A 26,045-nucleotide genomic window follows, 5' to 3' on the forward strand; every position below is an offset into this window, starting at 1 on the left:
AAAAATAAACAGAGTTAATAAGCATTTTCCCTGCGCGGATCTTGTGTCTTCTCTAGTCATGACTGCAGAGCCCTGCCCCCCCCCCAGGCTGTGTCCCTGAGACTGTGCCCCCTGAGACTGTACCCCCTGAGGCTGTGCCCCCCCCCAGGCTGTGCTCTCCTGAGACTGTACCCCCTGAGGCTGTGCCCCCCTGAGACTGTACCCCCTGAGGCTGTGCCCCCCCTGAGATTGTGGCCTCCTGAGGCTGTGCCCCTCCAGGCTGTGCCCCCCCTGAGACTGTACCCCCTGAGGCTGTGCCCCCCCGAGGCTGTGCCCCCCTGAGACTGTACCCCCTGAGGCTGTGCCCCTCCAGGCTGTGCCCCCCTGAGGCTGTACCCCCTGAGGCTGTACCCCCTGAGGCTGTGCCCCTCCAGGCTGTGCCCCCCAGGCTGTGCCCCCCAGGCTGTGCCCCCTGAGGCTGTGCCCCCCTAGGCTGTGCCCCCTGAGGCTGTGCCCCCCTGAGGTTGTGCCCCCTAGGCTGTGCCCCCGAGGCTGTGCCCCCGAGGCTGTGCCCCCTGAGGCTGTGCCCCCCAGGCTGTGCCCCCCTGAGGTTGTGCCCCGAGGCTGTGCCCCCTGAGGCTGTGCCCCCTGAGGCTGTGCCCCCCTGAGGCTGTGCCTCCCCGAGGCTGTGCCCCCCAGGCTGTGCCCCCGAGGCTGTGCCCCCCAGGCTGTGCCCCCCGAGGCTGTGCCCCCCAGGCTGTGCCCCCCGAGGCTGTGCCCCCCTGAGACTGTACCCCTGAGGCTGTGCCCCCAAGGCTGTGCCCCCTAAGGCTGTGCCCCCCTGAGACTGTACCCCCTGAGGCTGTGCCCCCCAGGCTGTGCCCCCCCGGCTGTGCCCCTAGGCTGTGCCCCCCTGGGCTGTGCCCCCCGAGGCTGTGCCCCCCTGAGGCTGTGCCCCCCAGGCTGTGCCCCCCCCCCAGGCCGTGTTTGAGCTCTTTCCTGCAAGCACCTGTTGACCAGGCCATCATACCTTTCTGTAAGCCGCTTGGTCTGACATCACCATCTGTGTCCAGGGTTCCAGAAGGATGAGGAGGATATATTCTTCTGCTGTGTCAAAGAGGTCCTCAAACGGTGGCTGGATCCTCATGTAAATGTCTTTCTTCTCTTCCTGTTGAAGTCCAATGTCCAGAGTGGCTGACGGAGCGATGTAAGTGGCAAAAAGGTACTAGAGAGGAGAGGGCGGGACAGAGAGGCTGTGAGGAGCCACAAGTCAGCCAACTCAAAGCGGCAAAACTAGGACTTGTCCAAAGTATGTTCTCTTCTTTTCTTTTTCGCTAGAAACGAGCAACTAGTCATTTTTTCCTCAGATGACAAGTGCATACAGATATGCTATGATTGACTGGTGTCACCTTGAGCGCTGGGTTTTCCTTGAGTGCTCTACCAGTGACCCACACCCCAGCCTTCTCAACAGCCTGGAAATCACATTTTGTTCTACAGCCTGCCATCCTAGCACTCGGGACAGGGCCAGAAAGGTCAGTTCAAGGTGGCTTTGGCTTCATAGTGAAGTCAAGGTCAGTTCAAAGTCACTTCAGCTTTACAGTGAGGGCAAGGTCAGTTCAAGGTCACTAGTGAAGTTGGGACCAACGTGGGCTATGATGCTGCCTCAAACAACAACAACAAACCCAAAACCCATAAGAAACAAAAGCCAAGATCGTATAGGGCTAAAAATCTGGCTATTGGTAGTCTTCTAACCTAGATGTCAAAGGAATTACCCATCCTCTATTTCTAAGAATGGCTAACTGGTCCCATTGGGCATAAAATGCCTCCATCTGGTATCTAAAGCTGTGGGATGGATACTGGAAGGTGATGGGTAAATAGGAGGACACGCACAGAACTTCCCACAACCTCTCCCAAATGCTCCCATTCTACTTCTTTTTCTTGTTGCTCAATAATAGCTATTCAGACATAAGGAGCAATTTAATAACACTGTCATATCACTATCCCTGAATAGTAGCTATTGTTTATATTTATAAATTAAATATTAAAATGTTTTTAAGGCTCAGGAAGTACTGCCCCTCACATAACCCAGACCCGCAGAACCAGAAGAGGCCAGAAGAAGAGCAGGAATCCAAGAGAAACTACCAGGAAAGGGTATATGGCCTCACCCATCACGGGCAAAGCCCCAGGAACTCTGGGACTGCAGAGACCAATGGTTCCTCCTCTCCCTTCCTCCACATCACACCACTTGGAACCTGCCAGAGATCCAGAGGACACTGAGAAGTTCCAGCTCAGCCCAGCTGACAACAGTTAACTCAGGGAGTCTTTTTATTCCTCATTTTCTACTATGACAGTTCCACTCTTACGTTTATTTCTCACGGCAATTTTGCTGTTGTTCATACGTTGCTCAGTTAGGTTTTAGGACTTTGCCCTGTTGGCTATAAAGCCACCTCATATACCCTGCTCTTATGCCTAAGTCTTTTCTTCCTTCTTTCATCCTTACCCCTCTTCCTTTTACCTAATTGTAACCTGCCAGAGATCAAACAATCTCAATCTACGGCCCTAAGAGTGTCCCAGCTTCTCCTCCCACCGACTTTACCCGATTCGATTCTTTTTCAAAGTCAACCCTTACTTCTCATACTTGGCCACCTTTCTTCCTCCCACTGCTCATCTTAGTAACTAAAATCCAAGCACACTCCATACTATCCTTGATTGCTTATCCTCCAACATTTGCTAAAATCCGAGGGCCACCCTGGCTGACTGGCTAGCAAACGTTTGCACAGCTGAGCTGCCAAGAAGCCTCGCTTGCTTCCCCAGGGAGTGACAGAAAGCTCACACCAGACCCCTGTCCTTCTACCCAGGGAGTGACAGAAAGCTCACACCAGACCCCAGTCCTTCTACACAGGGAGTGACAGAAAGCTCACACCAGACCCCTGGGCTCCTGAACTAGGACACACCACCACAGCCAAGTCTCATCTGAACATTGTAAATACTTCAACTAAAACAATATAGCTGATAAAACATAAAGAAAGGAACAAAATAATACCTGATCTGTAAATCCCATCACAGGAGCATAAGAAACATGAAAAACCAAGTCAATATAACTCCCCCCAAATTATTAATCCTACAGTAGTGGCATCTAGTGAAGGAGAGTTAGATGATATCCCAGACAGAACTAAAAATGTCTATAAATATGTACAAAGATACAAACATGTGAATGAACTAAGGAAGATAGTGGATGACAGGAAAGAAGATTTCAGCACAGAGACAGAAATAATGAAGAAAAACCAACCTGAAATGTTGGAAGTAAGTCAATAAAAGGCTAGAAGGCTGTAGCAACGGTGGGCACAGAAGCTTGCTCTGAAGGCATATTTCAAAAGGATCATACAGACACTCTCCCAGCAAGAAACGAGATGCCAGTCTGGAGCTGGAGGCAGCTAGGAAAGTACAGAGAGCAAAATACAAACACAAAACCAAGAGAGACACCAAGTCACATACAAAGGTGGGTCCGTCCAAATAGTAGATTCATCAACTGGAACTATAGAAGCTCACAGTCTGGACAGGTAGATTTCAGGTTCTGAAAGGCAACTGCCAGCCCAGAGTACTATGCCAGGCAAATCCATTACAATTGAAGGAAAAATAACAACTTTCCATGATTAAAAAAAAAAAAAAGTATGACCATTGAGCCAGCTGTACCAAAGATACTCAAAGGAATCTTACATAATTAAGAGAAAGAGTATCCATCCATGAGGCTGTAGGAAAGAATAAACCATACTAGAATAATAGTAAAGCAAGAGAGGAAGACTGAAAAAAAATCAAGTACTATAAAACAAAAAATGACAGGAATTAACGCACATCTTTTAGTAATGGTTCTGAATCCTGATTGTCTCAGTTCCTCAGTCAAAGGCACTAGGAGATCAGGTGAAACGTTGGGAACCATCTATTTGTTGCCTCAAACACATGCACCTCATCACAAAAGTAGACACTGCCTTAGAATAAGTAGATGGAAAAAAGTTTCCAAGCAAATTGACCTAGCAAATAATCTGGTACCACTGTTCTAACATTGGACAACAGATTTCAAAGCAGGTGAGAAAAGACAAGGTCACTGCTCATGATTAAGGGAACAGTCAGTCAAGAGGACATTAGAACTCCAACATACAAGCCTAAAACACTGATAGAGTCAGTTTCATAAAGAAATACTACTAGACATAAAGTCACAGATTGACCCGAGCACAAAAGTGCTGGATGACATCATCCCCACTCTCATCAATCGACCAGTTATCCCATCAAAAAACAGGCAGAGAAATACCTCAATTAAATGATATCACAGATCAAATGGACTTAACAGACATCTTTAGAATTCCATTCCATCCAAACACCACAGAATACACATTTTTTTCTCAGAAGCCCATGGAACTTTCTCCAACATAGCTCATATAATTAGGCCACAAAAAAACTTAGCAAACTCAGACAAACTGAAATAGTTCCTCATATTCTACCTGATTACAAAGGAATAAAAGTACAAACCAAGGGCAAGAGAAACCTTAGACCACATGCGAACACGCGGGGATTAAGGAACACACTGTTGAACAATGAGTGGGGCCTGAGGAAGTCGAGAAGGAATACAAACATTGCCAGAATCAAATACAAATGAAAACACAAGGTATGAAACCCCACAAGACAGGATGAGAGCCGTCCTAAGAGGGGCGCTTACAGCTCTAAGTGCCCACAAAATGAGAGTGCGGGGCTGGAGAGATGCCTCTCGTGGGAGAACACTTCCTGCACTTCCAGAAGACCAGGGCTTAGTTCCCAGCACCCACACTGGACAGCTCACAACTGCCTGTAATTCTAGCACCAGGGGATTTGACACCTTCTGGTCTTAAAAGGCAAATCTTTAGGTAAACTAACCAAAAGAAAGAGAGAAGACCCAAATTAATAAAATTAAAGACAAAAAGAGAGCCATTAAAACAGATATCAGTGAAATTCAGAAGATCATTAGCTCTTACCTAAAAATATATATTCCACTAAATTAGAAAAAAAATTAAGAATGGATAAATTTCTAGACATACATGACTGTAAAAATTCATCCAGGATGAGATAAACAGTTTAAACACAGGTATAATAAGGAATGAAATTGAATTAAAAATTTGCCAACTGGAAAAGTCAATGCATATATGGATTCACTGGTGAATTTTACCAGACCTTCAAAGAAGAATGAACATCAATGCTTTCCAAACCAGTCCATAAAATAATGAAAGGACATTACCAAACTCCTACAAAACTGCTATTTTCCTGACTCCAAAACTAGACAAAGATAAAGAAAATACGAAGAAAATCACAGACCAATTATTGATGCAAAAATCCTCAACAAAATACTTGCTAAACAAATTCAAGAAAACATCAAAAAGGTCATTCATCATAATCAAGTTGGCTTTATTCCAGAGTTGCGGGGTTGGTTCAACGAATGCTGTAAATTGCATGAACTGTTTCAAAGACAGAAATCACGTGCTTATGTTGGTAGATGCAGAAAAAATCTTCTGGAAAGGTCCACCACCACGTCACATTGAAGGTGCAGAAGGAAGACTCTAAGAGTCTCTGCTTTGCAGATGACATGACTTATACCAAAGAGAGCATAAAGATTTCACCAGAAAACTCTGAAAACTTAACATTTTCAGCAAAGCGGCAGAATACACAATTAATATCCAGAAGCTAGCAGCCTGCCTTCATGCCACAACAAACATACCAAGAAAGATACTAGGAAAACAATCTTAGTCAAAATAGCCTAAAACTACCTTCTAATCACCCTAACCAAGGATATCAAAGACTTCTACAATTAAAACTGCAAAACAAGGAAGGAAGAGGACCAGAAAGACACTGGGAGACGGAAAGGCTGTCAACAGGCGGGCACCTCTGCCGGGTGGCCATCTCCAAGTGCAGCGCTCATTTTCCCTCCTCTTCCTCCCTTTTGCTAACTCAGACCTCGGGGTACTGTTTATTATCACCTAAGTAATTTCCCCTTGTTCGAGTCCAGCTCCTATGATGATCAGCATGATCCTTAGAAGTAACAAGATTTATTCCATCTCCTTGCTTCTTTGTATTTTTTTGTAAAATCACAGAAGCAGAGGGTTTGTGCTTCCTCACCTCTTCAAGGTGATGGAGGCAAAGGCAGACAAGGGAATAAAGACAAGAAGGCTGAACTCAGTTGTCAATTCTTTTTTTTTTTTTTTTTTTTTTTTTAGTTGTCAATTCTTAAAGGGCACGGCATTAGTTTTCCTGGGGAGATGTGAAGAAATACATACGAGCTCCAGATAAGAGTACCAGTGGCAGGTAAAAGAGGCCAGCGGTGCCCACATCCAGCTTACAGGCCCCTGTTACTAGGCCTATTTACAGGAGACTGGGTGAGGGATTACTCACAGGTGTGTGGTTGACTGCCTATCAATGAATGAAAACATGGGTGACTTCAACTTCCCCAAAGCGGTGCATGTAGAGCCCTCCTTAGCTAATTTCCACATCCTATATGTAATGAGCACTTCCCAATACCTCATACAGGTAGGAGAGGATTGCATACTGCTGGGAGGGCCAGGAGGAAGTGGCCAGAATTTCAGGTTAGAATCCAGTGACCCTCCCTCACCCCCTCCCTTTCCTTCCACAAGGATATAGTAGCAGGCTTTATCAAGCCCGGTAGTCACAGCTACTTTCCAAGATAACGATGGCCATGTTATGCCCAGGCGACAATGTTCCACAACTTCAGAAAACAAAGTAAATTTACAAACTGACTTTCAGCATTAAGATCTGAATATCAGGCTGGAGAGAGAGCTCAATAGTTAAAACCATTTGTTGCTCTTCAGAGGAGCCGAGTTCAGACCCCAGCATCTACATGGCAGCTCATAAGCATCCTTAATTCTAGTCCCAGGAGATGCAACACCCTCTTGTGACCTCCGAGAGCACCAGGAGTACACGCAGGGCACGTGTGTCCTGCAGACAAACATTCACAAACATCAGAGAAAATGAATCTTAAAAAAAAAAATTAAAATCCCAAAATGTCTTTCTAATAATCAAGGAACAACTTGATGACTTATAACTATAGGATACTCATATATATATGAAAAAGATAAAACAACACACATAATTAAAAAAAAGTTAGCTGGGCGGCGCACGCCTTTAATCCCAGCACTCGGGAGGCAGACGCAGGTGGATCTTTGTGAGTTCGAGGCCAGCCTGGTCTACAGAGCGAGATCGAGGAAAGGTGCAAAGCTACACAGAGAAACCCTGTCTCGGAAAAAAAAAAAAAAGTTAAGCACCTTTATAATTTTTGTAAAGGTGAGGTAACTTTTTAAAAAAGATTTATTTATTTATTATGTATACAGCATGTATGACTACAGGCCAGAAGAGGGCACCAGATCTCATTACAGATGGTTGTGAGCCACCATGTGGTTGCTGGGAATTGAACTCAGAACCTCTGGAAGAGCAGTCAGTGCTCTAACCGCTGAACCATCTCTCCAGCCCTAGGTGAGGTAACTTTAAGTCGATGCTACCTAACATTTTGATGACATACAAAGACTATCATGTATTTCCTGAATAACTAATTTAACTACGAGTTAGAGATATTACTACCATATCTTGGGTCATTTGGTGCTTTTCTGGCCACCCAGCTCTTTTTCAACCACAAAATAAATAACAACACAGCTCCTGTTAAAGAGAAAATGCTCCCTTCATGTTCTACACGGCCACTCTAACTATAAAGCAAAGATTCACGCATACACAGCTGTGGCAGACATGATTCCAATTTAAACATTAACTTATGATGCTTTCCCAGGCCAGGAGGAATACAAGCATCGCCTGTCTATGATCAGGCTGCCTGGCACTGTGCACAACACAGCTCTTAGCTCCATCTCTCTTGGAGACCCTCAAAGGTTATATAATCAGGAAGTGCATGCTGGGCGTCCTGCCCACACCGCTACACCTGCGTCTGTGACTCACTTTCTTGGCAAGTGTATCAAATGTGGGAGGAGGGAGCAGAAGGCTTCTCCCTTAAAAAAAGTTTGGAAATTCTGGGAGTCCATTTTCTTGCCTTGTTGAACTGAACTCTTAATAAGACTATTTCATTGCTAACAGGACAAGCCAGAGAAAAGGATGCAGGATAGGTACCATGGAGACAGGAAGAAGAGCTGAACAGAGGAGGAAAAGGGAATAGCAAAATGAATCCAAAGAAACAAAGACCAAAACCAATTAAAAGGGCATGGAAGGGAAAAACAATGTTTTGATAAATATTTTGCTTTTTAATGGGCAATAAATGAAAATAATATTAACTTACTTTGGGGGTGATGAAAAGATCTCACTATTAGCCCAGGTTAATCTTGAACTTACGATCCTCCTGTCTCTGCCTCTTGAGAGCTTAGTAAATAAGGGCACACCCACTGTACCCATTTAATAAATTAATTTTGTACACATTACTTATTTTGGCATCATATGGAGAAAGGTTTGTATTCTTGCTTAAGGAAATCTCAGCTCTTCATTGAGATGGCGCTCTGCACACTCTCTGAACTGCACTGCCTAGGGCATGGAGCAAACAACCTTTGGCACTGGCCAATGACCTTTGTATTTTCCAGGCTGATCATAGTTTTGCATGCTAGATTAAAGAATCACCAATTGATAATTTTCATTTGGTGGGTAAGCATTTGCCTGCCATGTGTTCAATACCCAACACCATGAAAATAATAAATAGTAACAGTGAGCATCTTCTTCATTTAGTAGATACCAACCTCCTTTTAAATATGCCCTAACACAGGAAGATTCATCTTTACCATGCCAATGTTTTCTTCTTATACAATCAAGCTTGGACAAGCACACCTGGCAGATGAGAGTGCAGGATTTCTGAATATATCCTTTTCCTTTCCTTTTTTTTAAAAAACAATTTAAAAAGCAAAGCAACTGTGAGACATTCCACAGTTGTCTGTGACATTTGGGTTTCTTTTTGTACCAAGTACTAACTGATGAAGTGGGAATACCAGTCACACTCCAGAAGTGTGCTGCGTGCACATGGAGGAAGCACCGAGTGAAGCTTCACCGGGCTGAAGGTGAGCAGTGCTGGGAAGGAACCTTCCCATGAGCTCAGGCTGCCTGACGCGCTGCAGCCCAGCACTCATCTGGGTTCCAATGAAAACAAGACCAATTTCTGTGCAGCCTTAAAAGGCAAAGTCAAGAAACCACCAAACACTGCGCCACATGTGCTGATTCGCCCTGCTACTCTGCAGCTGTTGGCCGTGTTAATGGAACGGTTTCACATGCTTCCTTTTGATGTATTCATTTAATGACGGGGTGTGGGATCTTAATGAGAAGCCTGGCTACAGTGCTTGCCTGATGTTTGACTGTCCCCACCAGGCCAGGCCTGGAAGTGGGAAAGAGAGAAAACTCTAAAACTGGAAGATGTTCCCAAACCTACACGCTGTGAGACCTGAACACCGGCCTATAGGACATCTGGCAGATGAGATGGGCAGGCAGACATTGGGGACACTTGTCGACTTTCCTTGATGGTCTCAAGACAAAGAAATGATAAGTGTATGAGATATGGGCACACTTAATATCCTGCTTTGTTCATTATATTAGGTTTGCACATATCAAATCACAATGTACCCATAAACACATAGAGTTATGGTGTGCTGATTTAAAAAGTAATAACCAACAGATTTTTCAACATAATTAGCTGAAGTAATGGAGAGGTTAGGAGAAACCATGTACGTTTCAGCATGTTGTGCCATCGAGAAGTCCATTTTTCTTAGACTCATTAATTGACTATAACGGTAAGGTCAGCAGAAGACATTTTAATGTGTATCTTTCATATTCTTCTAGGAGTTTTCCAAGATAACTACCAAAGGAATATCAGAAAAAAAGGTCTGTTTGCAGTTGCTTCTCCAGGTAAGTCCGTTGGGGTTTGCCTTACAGACTGACATGGTGGTGCCAGCTGAACCTGTCATCCCTGGAGCAGAGGAGGAGACGGCCTGCAAAGCCCACGCTACTACTTCTTACACTGGAAAGACAGAGGAAGGGGAATCTCTGGGCTGTGGAAACGCACAGTTTGTCAAGTTTTAATTTTTTAAAATCAGCTCCTGTTCAAGTTTATAGTAAGCAAACTATGGGGGACTTGGCAGTTCTGGAGCAAGGGTAAGATGCCGTCCGTGAGGGCACTAACAAGGAGGTTCTGAGCAGTTCTGAAATCCGGGGAAATTCTGAAGGTGGAGGGTAGGGCTTCCAGCTCTAACTTGAAATGGAGAGGGGTCAGAACGACACTTCTCTGCCGCTCCACCTCCTTCCATCGTCAGAACGCAGGCTGCCTCGTCCTAGCTCACAGGAGCTAACCAAAAAACTCGGAAATTTTGTGAACCAACTATTAAATTTAGTCATTATCAAAAGTTGAATTAAATAACCCTTTAAACATAGAAATTATATTAAAATCAAAGATAATGACCACTTAAAACTCAATGCTTCCCACTGGCACGATCTCACTGCCATTCAGGACTGTGATGTCATTTGCCTGCACAGATCGGTCTGGTGGAAAGAGTACAGGATGGTTTGCTGCTGCGCATCTCTGCCCAGCTCTGTATTCTACCCTGACATATTAGGAGCTCGAAATCACCTACCCTGAGCATATTTCCAGCCAGAGATTAGTGCATGCTACAGACCAGGGCTACCCTCCACCGTTAGCTGCTAAGCATCACTATCACACCACTGACTAAAAGGCAAAGACTCCCTTTTTCTACCATGACCACTAAAAGGCTTGAGATAGGGTTGGGAAGCAAGACAGTAGATAAATCAGCTAGTTCTAATGTTTACTGGAGGTAAAGCCACACAGCTAGAATATCCCATATCCTATCGGCACATGCCAATTTATAACATTTTCCTTACAGACTGTTTAATTAACCCCATTTTGAAAGTATGTAGTGTAATAATTTCCCTGTAGTTTCATCAAAGTGAAGCTATCTGGAAGAAAAGTATTTCTTTAAATTCGCCTCTTCACACTCTGAACAGCATTCAGAAGGGCAAAGCTGAACCCGAAATGTTGAATTTAACTTGAGTCAGGGGTAAGGATACAGTGGGAGAGAACTTGTCGATTTGTCCTCCTGAGGAAGTATAAGGAACAGCTCTGAAGAGGAAGCAGTGAAGCATGAGGGAGGGGAAATAAAAATATTGGGTCTCCACTCCGAGCTTCGCTTGCCTATGGCGCCAGCTCCCTTCACAGATCCTTCAGCTCAGCACAGCAGCGCAGCCCTGACGCAGAACACACTGACGTGCTTCAAGGCGCAGCAGCAGGGCACAGGAACCTCTCAACTGGACTCAACAACTCTGCTCTTGGAACTTATATAAAACACCGAGATGAAACTGCTCTCTGAAGCTAAAGGCGAAAGGAGTCCCTAGGGGTGTTTATAACAGGGACATGAATGCCCCATGCTGGATAGTTCCAGAAACCACAAAACTCGGCAAAAGAGAAGTCTGTTTTTATAACTATCCACAGCTCTACTGGGCACAGAACCTTGTGATCTGAGTTCATATGAGGCAGAAAAAGAAAACAACAAGCAAATCCAAGCAATCCAACCTTTTTTTTTTTTCTGCAAAAGAAGGAAAAAATGATGATTTTTAATGACCTCTCACATCCCACTAGGAGCTCAAAAACATGACTGAGAGTCCGTGCCGAGAGGATAAATTACAGATGAAGCCTTGCACAGATGGGCTCGCATGTGGAGAGCCTTGCATTGTTCAGTTAGGAATCCCGAAGATGGGAACCTAGCATTGCAACATCCTGGTCTTGCGAGGCAACTGCTGCAGAGATCTGCACATGACGGGACTTCACCAAGAGATGTCAACGTGGAGACAGGCAACCCGAGAGCTCCCGGCCACTGCTCAGCCCTTACTAATGAGACCTTGGAGCAGAAGAACTTCAGAGAACACCAATAGGATATCAGAGGGACACTAGCTCGAACCAGTTTGGACAGAATGAAAAATCAGAACATGTTAAGAAAGCCGGAAACAAACCATAAACTCAAAGGACAAAATAGATTAGAGTTTTAAAAGTGACCGGTCATTGCTTAAGACATTCTGAGCAAAGCCGATTAACCAAGCACACAATGCAGTAAAACAGACAAATAGCTAAGGAAACTCCAACAGTCAAAGGCAATCAGAACTGCCCAAGGATTTTATCATCTCAATTTTTTTTTATTAAAAAACTAACAAAAGCAGCATGAATTTAAGGGAGATATTTAACCTCCAAATATCAATATAGAAATCAGTGAATAGCAATTCAATAAGAACATGATTATAGTCACTTTTTTGGTTTAAAAAAAAAAAAAACCAAACTGACAAAACCCAGGCCAATTCAGGAAAGCAGACCGTCAAGCAGTTCCGATGAGAAAAAGCGGTTATCCAGCAGGCTGCGTCCACAGCAGGTACAGCCCCTTGGAAAGCAAACATTCACGCAACAGGTTACCTGCCCTCTCAAGAGCAGACGCCAACTCTCCCAGCCCTACGGATATCTCTCCAGCTAGTGTGTCAGGCAGAGTAGCAGACACTCAGGACAGTGAGCTGGGACACGGTCAAGGATGCTCTGGGACACTTCCCTTCTGGGGAGTCTCCTCTTGACGGGAATGTCCTTCCTTGGAAGCATTGGCCCCGTCACTACAAAAGCAGCCAGTGTGGCTTTCTACCTCTAGACAACCACTCAGAGTTATTTTGAATTATTATGTATGGTCTACGTTTCAAAAGGAAATTTAAAAATCATTTGAGTGAGATAAGAGGGGAGGAGAGCTGGAGAGATGGCTCAGAGGTTAAGAGCACAGACGCTCTTCCAGAGGACCTGAGTTCAATTCCCAGAAACCACATGGTGGCTCACAGCTGTCTGTAATGAGATCTGGTGCCCTCTTCTGGTCTGCAAGCATACATGCAGGCAGAACAGTGTATACATAATAAATCAAGTTTTGTTTTTGTTTTTTTGGTTTTTTTTAAAAGAGGGGAGGAAATGTCACTATTGTTCACGTCAACTTATTAGAGGATAAATGTGGCATCTAGAAGGCCAGGCTGTGGACCATTGTGGGTGGTGGGATATGAGAAATCATTAAACCATTTCACTCAAAAAAAAAAAAAAAGCTGTTTAAAAACACATGTCTGGCAATGACATTCATAGAAAAATAATAATTAACTGTGATTACATTTATACCATGTTGCTGAAAATGCAAGCATGCCAACAGATTATTTCATTTATTAACACAAGCCAGTTCCAGTTTTAAACATCCAAAGTGGACACAAAGATTATCCTCACGGACTCCCAAGTCTCACAGGGAAAATGTCAATGGTGAAGGTTAACATGTAACATTCACAAGGATATCTTAAAACATTAATGTGGAAGATTAAGCAAGGTAGCAGACACTCATCTTTGTAGAGAAATAAATAATAATAAAAGCTTACAGTTAGTATAAGGTCTGGAGTCATAACAGTTCTATTTCCACAATTACCAACTGCTAGGGAATGGCCTTGGCAAAGTCTCCGTTTTCTAATCTACAGACTGGGGGCGGGAACAACAAAAATACCTACCTCTCAGGTTTGTCAAGAATTACAGCAGCATACAAATGTATTAGCACAGAACCTAGGAGATGGTAAGCATTCCACAGCGGACATAATTGTGATCTAGAGAAGTTCAGGTCCTAGCCTTCCTTGGATAAGATGGTAAGAGAAAACCTTGGGTCTGGGGGATGGGGGGGGCCTTATTTTTTCTGATCCGTAGTATGTGCAGAATATTCAGGCTGCATTTGGGCAGCTGGTACGGACACCAGCAGGACGGCTGGAAATAAATGGTAACTGTGAGACAGAGAGCTGGTCGCTGGACGTGTTCACCCTGAAACCACTTCACTAGCAAAATGAAGGTCAAACAAGAACTGTGCCAACTCTGCTCAGTGATTCACAGAGCCCAGGAATCCAATCTACTGCTACTGGGGATACCATCTCTCTGTAACAAAAACAAATAACCTAACAAAGCTTGAGAGTAATTGCCCAGCACTCAAGAAACTATCAAGACACTGAAATTTCCAATAAAGCTCTAAGGAGGCCCATGGCTTCCCACACTCACTCACATCCAACCTCACCCCTCACCCTGGTCCATTCATCTTTGAGACATCGCAGCTTGGTAATTACTGCTGTGTAAAGCAAGGAGTTCTGTTAGCGCACCTGGAAATACACGCCGGCCTAGAGGAGCACTTAGCTCATAGCACTTTAATGAAAACGTCAGGACCACCCTGAAGTGTCTAAGCCCCATAAACTCCGAGAGGAGTTAAACAATTACAGTAATGGATGGCAGTGAGCAGAGCAGACTCATCTTCCACACAGCCCCTCTTACGTCACCTTTTTTTTTTCCCCCAAATGAGTTTGTGGTAACAACACCCAAGGTTTGGGTTAAACTAAAGTTAGCTCACATGTCACTGGAAAATGTTGCCAGGACCATGCAAACTTAGAGGAAAAGGTCTGCCTGGTCCTTTCCTCCGACCTTTCAATGTCTCCCTGAAAACTGGAAAAGGCCCAGAGGTCTGGGGTCTAGCAGCAGTGTGTGCTCTGCGAGCCCACAGGGCCCCTGCTCGGCTCCGAGCCTAGTCAAATGCAGGCGTCTGTGGGCACAGCAGTGAAAGTGTCTAGACTAAGGGTGATGCGCCATTGCTGATCCGATTGCTCTTTGGTTTGTCTTGTTGTCTGTGGCTGCGACTGCAGAGCGGGAGCACAGCAATGGGACAAGTGTGTGGACACTTGGAGAATCCCCAGGCAGGTCACCCTGTGCAATCTAGTGTGGCCATCGGAACCACACTGCCTCCTGTCACCCCATAGGAAATGATGCATGGGTGTGTGAACAAATTCTGCACTGTGTTACAGCTGAGGCGTCCTAAGATCAGTGCGGTGTCTAGGTCTTGTGTGATCTGTCAGCTCAGCTCCTGTATTCCCTTTCTCTCATGAATGCTGAAAACACAAAATGGGAGGCAATACAGCCTGGGGAGACGGACCTTGAAGACCTGAGTTTAATCCCAGTGCCCACTGTGACAGCACACATCTGTAATTCCAGTGCTGGGATATGCAGACAGATCCTGGGAGCCACCCAGGGGTCAAGTCTGTGAGAGGCCCCGCCCCAAAAGATAAGGTAGAACGGGATGGAGGAAGACAGCCAACATCAACCTTGTCCTCCTCCCTCAAACAGTGTTCTGCACCCCAGAGTCACGGGAACTAACTTATCACTGGGCCTCTTCGGGGGGTCACTGGAGGAATGTGTGGGACAGAAGCAGTCAGGCTCTTACCACAGTCTTGGGCCAGAGAGTGCTGACAAGTCAGTATGTGGAGATGTCAGGGATGGGACTTGCGATTATCAAGATGGAACCTAGTTATGGTTGGAAAGATTGGAAAGAACTCAAATTTAGTCTGAAGCTGTTTTAATATGAGCAAAATGGAAAAGAATCATTTTTGTGTGTAAGGGGTTGTCATCAAAAGAAAGATTTATTTTGTGTTAAATAAGACTAAAAGGAAAGATGCTTTTGGCTCAAAAATTAGAGAAAATGAAATGGGTCCCTCATTTCTAGTGCAGTTCAAAAGTTTTATTTTTAAAATTATTAAAATATTTTAAAATCACCATTACCTACCAGTAAAGGAAGAGAGTATTTCCTCTCTCCATCACTCCGCTGTCTCTTTCTTTCCAACACAACTGGGTTACTTCAGCAGTTCTTTCTCCTGAGAGAACAAGCGTCTCCAAGGACACTCTTGTGTTCAGAGGACCCAGAGCGTGAAATAATCTTTTTAATTTTTTTAAAGATTATAATAATATAAAAACATCATTTCCCCTTCCCCTTCATCTCCCATGGGCATATATTCTCACTCTCTTTCAAATTCATTTAATTGTTAAGTATATCTATGTACATGTACTGCACATATATTCTTAAGTTTACGGCTACACCCTGCTCAGTCATATGTATGTTTCAGGGCTGACTCTTTGGTCTCGGGTAACCAATCTATGAGTCCTGGGGAGGTCTGTTTTTCCTGTTCTCGGCATCCCTCACTTTTCCTCTAGTTCTGTGTGTGGAGCCAGGGCCTGGTGGGCTTTCCCCACCCACTTTGGCATGAATGTTATTATTGTCCTTGCTCAGCTCATGCTTAGGTGGCGTGTTTGTGACACTTAATGGGTGTAGCTTCTGACATTACTAGGAGACACAGTCTCACAGGAAATCCCTCTGAGAGACTCTCAACAGAACGTGGTTCTGGTCGGTCCAGTTTCATCACACTGTATTTGAACTCAGAACAAGTTGTAGCAAAGGCTAAGGTGGCAGCGGTGGCTAAGGTCGTGGCTAAGGTCGTGGCTAAGGTCGTGGCTAAGGTCGTGGCTAAGGTGGTAGCGGTGGCTAAGCAAACAGCCCTTGACTTAGCTGTGTTCCTTCTATTTTCTTCAATTACTGCAAGTTCTTCTTTCCTTCCCTGTTATCCAATTGGCAGAACCTTAATTAGATACTGGCCCTGAGAACAGCAAGATTTCTTTCTTCTCCAGGTTGCTCTGCACTAACCACAAAATGTTCTCACCTGCATCACCTGGTACAGTCCCTGAAAGTCCACATGCGACGTGAGAACTTTCATGCAGAGAAGGAAGCAAAGCCCAACAGAGGCTCTGAGCTCGTGACTGAACACGGGACAGCTCTCGGGAAGCGAGAGCTCTCCGGGAAGCACACGGCCCTCCTGCCTTCAGTGTGTGTAGCTTCCTCAAGCTTCTCCTTCATGCTCTCTCTAACACCTGTGCTCAATTTGCTATTAAAAACCTTTTTTTGACTGGAATGGTGATCATGCCATTAATCCAGGTGGATCTCTATGAGTTTGAGGCCAGTCTGGCATACAAATCAATTCCAGGCCAGCTGGGGCTACATAGTGAGACAGTGTCTCAAAAACAACACAAAAAAGCCTTTCTGGAGATAGTCCAACTTTCCTTCAAAAACAAACACTGAGCTCGGCTTTGTCCCTGCTGTGTGGCTTTGCCGTGTAAGTGCTTGCCATGCCTGAGTTCCATTCTCAGAACCCACAGTGGAAGGAGAGAACTGACTCCTGGAAGTTGTTCTTTGACCTCCTCACAAGCGTGCTGTGCTGTGTGTATGCCTTTGCACACACATCACACACACACACACACACACACACACTCAGAATCATAAATCATAAAAATAAAAATGAAACAAGTAAAAACATCTCATATGCTTACTATGGGCTATATATAAATGTAAAGTAGAAAAATATGTATTTGAATTAAATATTAAAATATATTTTAATTTATGCAAATAATATAATTTGCACTCTACATTTCACTTTGTGCACAACCATTCAAAACTTGTGTGTAGAAGTCTCAACATAACTTTCACTTCATGACACCTGCCACTTAGTCCCCATGTCCTGTTTCTTGGGTTTGTGCTGTCCTGTTTTCTACTCAGGCTAGCTGCCAGGTTTCCACCGGACCCCTCACTCTGCCCTGAAGACTTCCTCCCTTGCTATTTCAGTCATGTGTTCAGCTGGGTGTTGCTTATACTTCACCCAGCATTTCTAGAAATTGTATAGAGGAGGCTTTTCAAGTCATCTGGGCTGCCGACATACCAGAAAGAATGTCTCAGAAGGACAGCTCACACATTTTCTTTATGAATAGCCACAGTAATCACCACACACACACACACACACACACACACACACACACACACACACACACACACAAAGATTCTTTCTACCTACTGAGCCTGGGAAACAAAACCCAAGCGCCTGTCTTCACCTTCCTTTCTGTAAGAGGAAAACATTTGCCTTCCCTGAGAATTTGTCACTGTTCCCCTTGTGGTGAGCCTGGTTTTCCAGTTCACACTTTGTCAACTTTCACATCTCTCCAAGGTAAAAAAATTAGCATTTAAAATGTGCCCAGCAGAAGAGTGACATAAAAAAAAACCACTAAAGAGCTCATAATTCAAAATTACTAAACACACAAAGAAAGAATCCACTATGTCAGCAGAACTAAAAATTAGTTCTTCCAAGAACTACAAATCATAGAATTATTGAACACTGTGGCAGCCAGCCTCTAGGGTGGCCCCTATAAACACCCTGATATCCAGGTTTTCTCTCCTTTCCTCTCTCTCCCCTTCACTCTCTCTCCCCCCCTCTGGTTTTTGATATAGGGTCCCATTATGCAGTTATAGTTGTCCTATGTAGACCATTCTGGCCTTGAACTCACAGAGATCCTCCTACCTCTACCTCAAAGAGCTGGGACTAACGGCGTGTGCCATCACACCTGGCTGTCATGCCCTCTCTTGATTTCTCCCCCAGGTATGGACATAATGTATGGCTTGCTTCTAACCAACAGTACACAGACACAGAGTGATTTATGTGCAAAGACAAGTACACAATTATATTATGTGAAAAGGTAACGCCCACCTTGCTAAGGAGTCTCCTCTGGGCTGAATGGACAAACAAGTTGTTGTATTGTACATAACCACATGCAGAGAGCCACATGGCGCAGCTCCAAGAATGGCCTCTGGCTCACAGCCAACAAAAGTTCTCAGTGAGGTAGTTTGCTGGGAACTGAATGTTACTAACAACCACAGGAACAGTAAAGCAGACCCTTCCCCAGGCTGGTCCATGGTGAAAACTACCCAGTCTTGACCACAAAGGACCCAGCACTGTTGCCACCAGAATCCTGGCCACAAAGACGGATACAACACATGTGTGTTGTTCTGAGCCACAAAGTTTGTGATAAAACTGTCATGCAAGAATAACAAATACAGCTAAAGACTAATAACACCTGCTCTAAATGATAAAATTTAAAAATATATGGAAGGAAAGAAAATACCAGGAAGAACTATAAAACACAAATATGCTGTTTAAGAATAAAAATTATAGCTGGGCATGGTGGCACCAACCTTTAATCCCAGGCAGAGGTGGGCACATCTCTAAGAGTTCCAGGCTAGCCTGGTCTTGTAATAAGTTCTAGGCCAACTGAGACTATATAGTGAGACCCTGTCTCAAAAAACAAACATAGAACGAAAACACCCCCCCAAACAAACAAACAAAAAGCCTTATGAATAAAAGACATAATTTAACTCAGTGGGTGGGTTGCCTAGCAAAATGAAGACAGCATGCATTGCAAAGCACCAGCATGGTTCGGATGGGGAATCCAGGACAGGACGGAATCCCCAAGTGTAAACACTGAAAGATGTGTCAGCTGAGGGCTCCCCAGAGCCGACACAAAAGCATGATGCCTGAGATCTGAGAAGCAGCTGAAGCCTAAGAACGAGCATGGCAGCAGGCACATTGTGGTACAACCCAGAACTCTGGAGTCAGAGGGCAGGCTGAGGCAGTAAGGAAAGGCGTCCAAGAGCATCAACAGACTTCAGCAGCCCCGACTGAACGCTGACATCTGCACACTGCTAAGAGCAAACAGTCTATGGTCGGAAGAGGAGGGCATCAATGGACATGGAAGGAACAAGACGGGGTAGTGAGGGTGGATACGGTCAAAATACGTGATTTACACTATGGAAATGTTACAATTACGTCTGTTATTATATAATTAATATATGCTAACTGCAAACAACAAAACCATCACATCCTTAAGTCTATAATGAACTAAGTCACCAGAATAAAATGGACATTTTCAGGCAAATGAAACCTGTGATTTTTTTTTAAAAGAAGAATGTCTTCTTTTCCTTTTTACAAACTTAATTTTTACTTATTTATTATAGTGCTGGAGACTGAAACCAGGGTCTCACACCTGCTAGTCAAGTACTTGCCAATGAGTCAAATGCCCAGCTCTGTTTCCTATCTCCTGAATCTTGTGTGTTTTGGTGTGTATGTGTTGGAACACTGTCCAAGAATGAATATGGGAAGAGATTTCTGAATGTTTGTGAAACTCTAAGAAACCAAGACAAGAGTCTTGTGGCCTCTGTTTCTCCAAAAACATGGAACTGGTCTTGGATTGTGCTTTTGTGTCCCCCACCCACCCCACCCCCACTATGGCAGATAGGGGTGATTTTAATTCAGATTATTCATTACAACTGGCTATAGTTTTTAGTTTATATGTTTCTATGGGAAAACATGTTTTTGCTGTGTGCAGCTTGCCTGCCGTGTGTGGCCTGCCCCTGTGCTTGTCTACTTTACTATTTGTTGCTGGAGGGCTTCTCTCCAGGTTCCACCAAGCCCCGCAGTCCCACAATCCACGTATAAAATAATCACTCAGACACTTATATCACTTATAAACTGTATGGCCGTGGCAGGCTTCTTGCTAACTGTTCTTATATCTTAAATTAACTCATTTTTATAAATCTATACCTTGCCACGTCGCTTGTGGCTTACCGGTGTCTTTACATGTTGCTTGTCCTGGCGGTGGCTGCAGTGTCTCTCCCCCCTTCTTCCTGTTTTCCCAATTCTCCTCTCTCCTTGTCCCGCCTATACTTCCTGTCTGGTCACTGGCCATCAGTGTTTTATTTATATAGAGCAATGTCCACAGCAACTATGTGACTCCTCATCACCCTCAGAGTACGAACTGTCTGATGCTCTGAATAAAGTGGCTATTCCATGAGACTTAGCCCACCTCATCTGTCAGCTCCCCTCTTCCAGGTCCCACTGCCTCTAGGTCAGCTCTGAGGTAAGAGAGAGGGACCCTCACAGGAGATGAGTGGGAATAATGGGAAAGCTTTGCCTTATGCTGAGCTTGTGAATCATTTTTAAAGAAAGAAGGAACACAAGCATTAAAATCACGACTATTAGATTGCTGGCAAGTTGTTTATGATTATAATCCCCAGTTTCCAGAAGAAGAAACTTTAGGTGAAGAAGTATGGGACAGAGTACAAAAGAATATTGAAAATGCATATAAACAAGGGGGAGATCCCTACTCAATTTGGGGTCACTTGGGCATTAATTAGGACTGCTTAAGGCAGCCTCGGTAGTTAAGAGCAGTGGCTGTTCTTCCAGAAGTCCTGAGTTCAATTCCTAGCACCCACATGGTGGCTCACAACCATCTGTAGTGAGATCTGGCGCCCTCTTCAGGCCCGCAGGCACACATGCAGGCAGAATATTGTATACATAATAAAAATCAAAGGAGGACTGCTTAAGGAAGATAAGGAGGCCATCAATCATGGAGAAGAGAAGGCTAATTCCTTGAATGAATATGAACTGATGATCAAACCTTAAGACAAAAAAGTCTAACCACCCCCTCCACCCCTCCACCCCCAATGCCCCCCCATCCCCTGCCAGGCAAAATTGAAAGTAAAAACAGTGCCAGTGACAGCGACGTCAGCGACAGTTCCCTCAGCCCCCTCCCGGAGCCTCCTTTAGATCCATATCCCCCATTGCCTGAGAAAGACCCTGAAGCGTGGGGTGAGGAATTCGATAATCAATGTAAGCTTAAATTCCCTCCATTTCCTGATGAGGACTCAGAAGAGCCTATGAAAATGCTCACTTCACAACCTAGGCAAGCTAGGGCAGGAAAAAGGCATCGGTTCCCAATTCCTCACCACCTTATGAGCTGTGCTTGGTGTCTCCAGTGCACTAACCAATCTATTTAAAACCCTCGAAGGAAAGAGGACTGTGTTGGACAGTCCTCGAATATTATCGCAAGAGGCAAGAAAAGACCTATAACTATTTGAATCCAGACTAAAAGAGGAATTTGTGTATTATGTGGATCCTTCACTTCCTTTAAACTTACTTATTTTCCCCACTAAATTGTCTCCCACGTGTATTATAGCATAAGAGGATAAACCTTTGGAATGGATTTATTCACACGATAAGGGTCATAAAATACTAACTGCTTACCTTTCTCTTCTTGCTCAATTAGTAAATCAGGGGAGGACCCAATGTTAACAATTATATGGATTTGATCCTTGCTGTATTATAATAACCTTAACTAACAATCAATTGTTTAAAGTGTTACAGAACTCTGAATTTTCAAATTTCATTTGCAGATTACTATAGAAGTCTAGGAAATCATTATCCAGCTGGCAAGCTATGGGATTTCCTCATACAACAAATAATTTTCCATTCCATCCATCCAACCATCTCCTGTTCCACCAGCAGATACTTATCTTATTGATGGCTCATCTAAAGACATTCATGGCCCAGATATTCATCAATCTATTAATACTTCTTTTTCCTCAGCCCAACAAACTGGCTGTTTTGATTCATCTATTATGGTTAATTCATAAACCCTTAAATATCATTTCAGATTCTGCTTATGTTGTAGGATTATTTCCAGCAGTAGACTCACACTCATGCACACTGCAACCTCCCTGGTTTTATTGCAGAAGGGAATAAGCAGCAGATACATTAACCTGCCCTACTTTTACTCCCCAGAAGAAAACTGGGAAGAGGTCTGCATCTGTCGTTGCAGATGGATCCACTGGAACATTAGGATTCCTCTTTGATTCCTCCAGCCCTCATCAAGGACAATGGCGGAGGGTGAGGAGACAGTGGAGGTCACCAGAAAGATAGCAGACCTCCAGCTAAATGACAAAAGGAGATATTCACCATGCTATCACAAGTCAAGTCTGGCCACCTGGGCCAAGTTAAGGCCCTTGCACCAAGGGGGACGTTATTCTATGAAACACACAGAGCCTACGTCACCTGAGAATTCTTCTCTGCCAAAGCTTGCTGTTTTGATCTGTGCATTTGTGGTGCCTCTGAGCACACGTATTGGAGGTTCCTCATCCTCCTTTGCTTCAACTTGTAGATTGGGTGGATCCAGCTCCTGTTATCATTACTAAGGACTCCGTGTTTGTGCCTGGACCTTGGGACTGTAATAGACTCATTCATTCATCTGATTTGAATCACTTCCTATTTGCATAGGACATCATAACATTTGTATTCCTATTAAAGGTAAATATGGGCTTATGTTCTACAAGATACTACTAATCATGTGGGTCTCTTTTCAAGCTATTGTCTAGATCTTTCTGACCAATATAATAATGTAACCAATAGTACTGGACACAGTTTGGAAATGCTTCCACTGTTCTAATATTATTCAATTAAATTTATAATTGCTTACTTCTAGGATACTCATGCATCAAATGACAATTAGATTTATCTACAACATCTCAAATCAAAACACTCTGGCTATCCTGTTATTAAAAAATAAAAAAGAGAGAGAGATTGGAACATGGTTCATGAATGAAGCTATGTTGAGATTTCTGAGTACTTGTGAGAAAATTCCAAGAAACCAAGACAAGAGTCTTGTGACCTCATTTTCTTCAAAAACAGAATTGTTTTGGAATGTGCTTTTGTGTCCCTCTTTGCTGTAGCAGACAGGAGTGAGTTTCCTTCAGATTATTCATTACAACTGGCTATCAATATTTGTTTATATGCTCTAAGGAAAAACATGTTTTTACTGCATGCAGCTTGCCCAGCACATGTGGCCTGCCCTTGTGATTGTCCACTTTACTCATGTGACTCCTCATAATCTCAGAGTATAAATAAATTGTCTGATGCTCTGAATAAAGTTGGCTATTGCCTGCGACTTTAGTCTGCTTCATTTATTGGCTCCACTCTCCCAGGTCCCACCACCTCTAGAATGGTAAACATGCTTATAAATATAAGCATATCTAATATAAATCTATCATATGTATTTGTTATATTTAAAAATATCAATGTTTATGCTAGAGAGGGTGGTAGATTCTAAATGCAGCTTTTATTGCAACATAAATTTTCTTAGGATTTAAGAACACAAGTTAGAGAAGGCAGCAGTGTTCTGTTGTGAGTCCTCACTAAAACAAGCAAGCAAAGTAAAGTGCAGGATCTCGTCTCCAAATCCTCTCAGTGCTGTGTGGCCCTCTAGAGGCAGGACTTGTACCTACACAATGCCAAGACCTTCGTTCTCTTGAAGTTGTGTAGAGAAATCCTCAAGGCATGGCCAGGACACTAGTTCAAACTTCTGTGCTCATGAGTGACACTGAATCCTTATTGTTGACTCTCCCCTGTCTACCCCATCTACCGCTGTCCCTGTACTACTACTGGGAGAATAAAACTATGTTCAGAAAGTCACATAGGTCCTTTGTCACCAACTCTTAGTCCCTTAGGGTGTAACTTGGCAGACATGAAAATGATACAAAATCAAGTTCATAGCACATTCAGCATGTAGTGGCAGATAGAGTCCCTTGGTGGCATTATCATTTCAAAGATCTGTATTATAAATGAATCTTTGAAGAAAGCCACACAATATTTCTATTGCCATTAAATGAGTGATATTTCATACTGTAAAACAAATGGGTAATACAATGATATCATAGACAATTCCTGTATCTAGAAGAATAAAAACTTTGCATAATAAAACCCAAGTTTTTGTTCTTCCTCCAAGTATAAAAAAGTAAAACAACTATAGATACAAGATTAAAATACATTTCTAAAAAAATCACATGAATTCTCTCCTTTTATCTCTTCCTATTCAGTCCTTAAGGTGAGTATTCTACACTGGACTGCTCTTCACATTCATGCCTTGACTCCCAAAGAGCAAACCTTGGGGGAAATCTTCTAGGTCTTGGCAATCCCCAAATAGAGCAATCTATTTCTAAATAACCCAAACTGCCCAGTTTCTGGACCAGGCAGAGTTAGCTGAATAATGGCATTGCTAAGAACCAGGAAGCCTACAAAACCCTAGTAGAATCTCCTTCTTCATATGTATACGAAATCTGGTTAATTATCAACACACAAATAATCCCCCTTCACTGGGCAGCTGAAGACTTTTGGGAGGAGTCCTTTCTGAGTAGTGAAAACATAATAAAACTAACAGATGGCGCTGCAGCAGACAGGGGCGGAGGGTGAGGGGAGGGGGGCAAACTGAATTACAGGTAGAGGATTAACAAGCAGAACTGTGTGGTCCCAGAAAACTGGTAAATTAGAGATTCATCTCAAGATTTCATGGAGACATCTGGGCTATGTTGCAGCTGCAATCCTCATTCTCACGGCAGAGAGTGCATAGCTGCCACTGAGCTACAAAGCATAGTTACTCACGCTGGAGTTGAGGGGGTGGGGGTGGAAGCAGCCAGACAGCCAGCGGTGCACTCTGGTGTCCTGAGCAAGATTGTAAAATATAAATAATGCGATGAAACTAACTCCCTGAGCAGCGTTTGGGGGTAGGACCCTCTGGGATGGGTTATTTGGGGTTATAAGAATTACCAAGTGATCAACAGATAGAGAAGTGGTTCTTAGTTGTCTAATTCTGGAGACCTTGCTCCATAAAAGATCTGAAGAACCTAAAAATAAAAACCTCAAAAAGTCAGCTCAAGTCATAATTCTGCTCTCATCCCCACCTCCTGCCACGGCCCCTGAGAGGCTGCTCTCTCTGCCCCCGTTTGCAGGGAATCTTCTGTCCTTCCTGGTCTTGTCTTTTGTTGCTGTTTTTCCTTCCCTGTTTTGCTTCAGGGTGGTCGTGAAACGCTCTCTCCTCCGCCCTCTGAGTGTCAGTGTCATGTGGCCGGGAGATGGGAGCCCAGATGCCCACATGGGGCCTGCCCAGGCACAGCGATGTGCCAGCAGCCTGGCACATCCAACAGCTGGCATCTGCAGGGAGCTCCGGGGACACTAGGCAGAGCTACTCCTGTGATTCACTGCACATCCTCTTAGTGTTCTCTTCAATCCCCACAGGCAAACCCAAAAGGTGCGCTAGGGGGAAGGAGACGAGGCATTCTTTATTGGAAGAACAAGTCGTTGGCAAGAAAAGAAAATAAAGCAAACCAAATAAAATAGAGAAAACGGAAAACTCATAAATCAGATTAGAAGACAACACTCTGCCTCCATTTAAATGAAGTATTTCTGAGGCAGTGCTCTGATGTCTGCAACCCAGCTCTCTCTGGCCTGGGGCTGGACACAATTTTAATTTTCCTTTGTACTCACAGCTTTGCACAGAGCAGTGCATCTGCTACTTACTTGGGCTTGCTTGCATACTTTAAAAGGCTGGAGTGTCTCTTGATAGAACAGCTGATGGTAGGCCTGGAGGTCAAACCAGAAGTACACACTGTGCTTCCACAGCTGCGGACGGAGAAGGGCAGAAATCAGCACAGCCAGTTAGT

General features: G+C 44.0%; 1 protein-coding gene across 1 annotated transcript in view; it reads right to left on the reverse strand.

The window, feature by feature from the left end:
• Rgs22 (regulator of G protein signaling 22) overlaps positions 1-26,045 on the reverse strand; it is a 137,536-nt gene that overhangs the window by 31,153 nt on the left and 80,338 nt on the right. The window contains exons 14-15 of the mRNA XM_028884482.2: positions 25,903-26,004; positions 1,010-1,204 (exon numbers count right to left, since the gene is read on the reverse strand). Of these exons, the coding sequence (XP_028740315.1) occupies positions 1,010-1,204; positions 25,903-26,004 (297 nt within the window). The remainder of the gene's footprint in view (positions 1-1,009; positions 1,205-25,902; positions 26,005-26,045) is intronic.

The sequence above is a fragment of the Peromyscus leucopus genome, chromosome 20 (assembly GCF_004664715.2).
Source record: "Peromyscus leucopus breed LL Stock chromosome 20, UCI_PerLeu_2.1, whole genome shotgun sequence".
NCBI lineage: Eukaryota > Metazoa > Chordata > Mammalia > Rodentia > Cricetidae > Peromyscus > Peromyscus leucopus.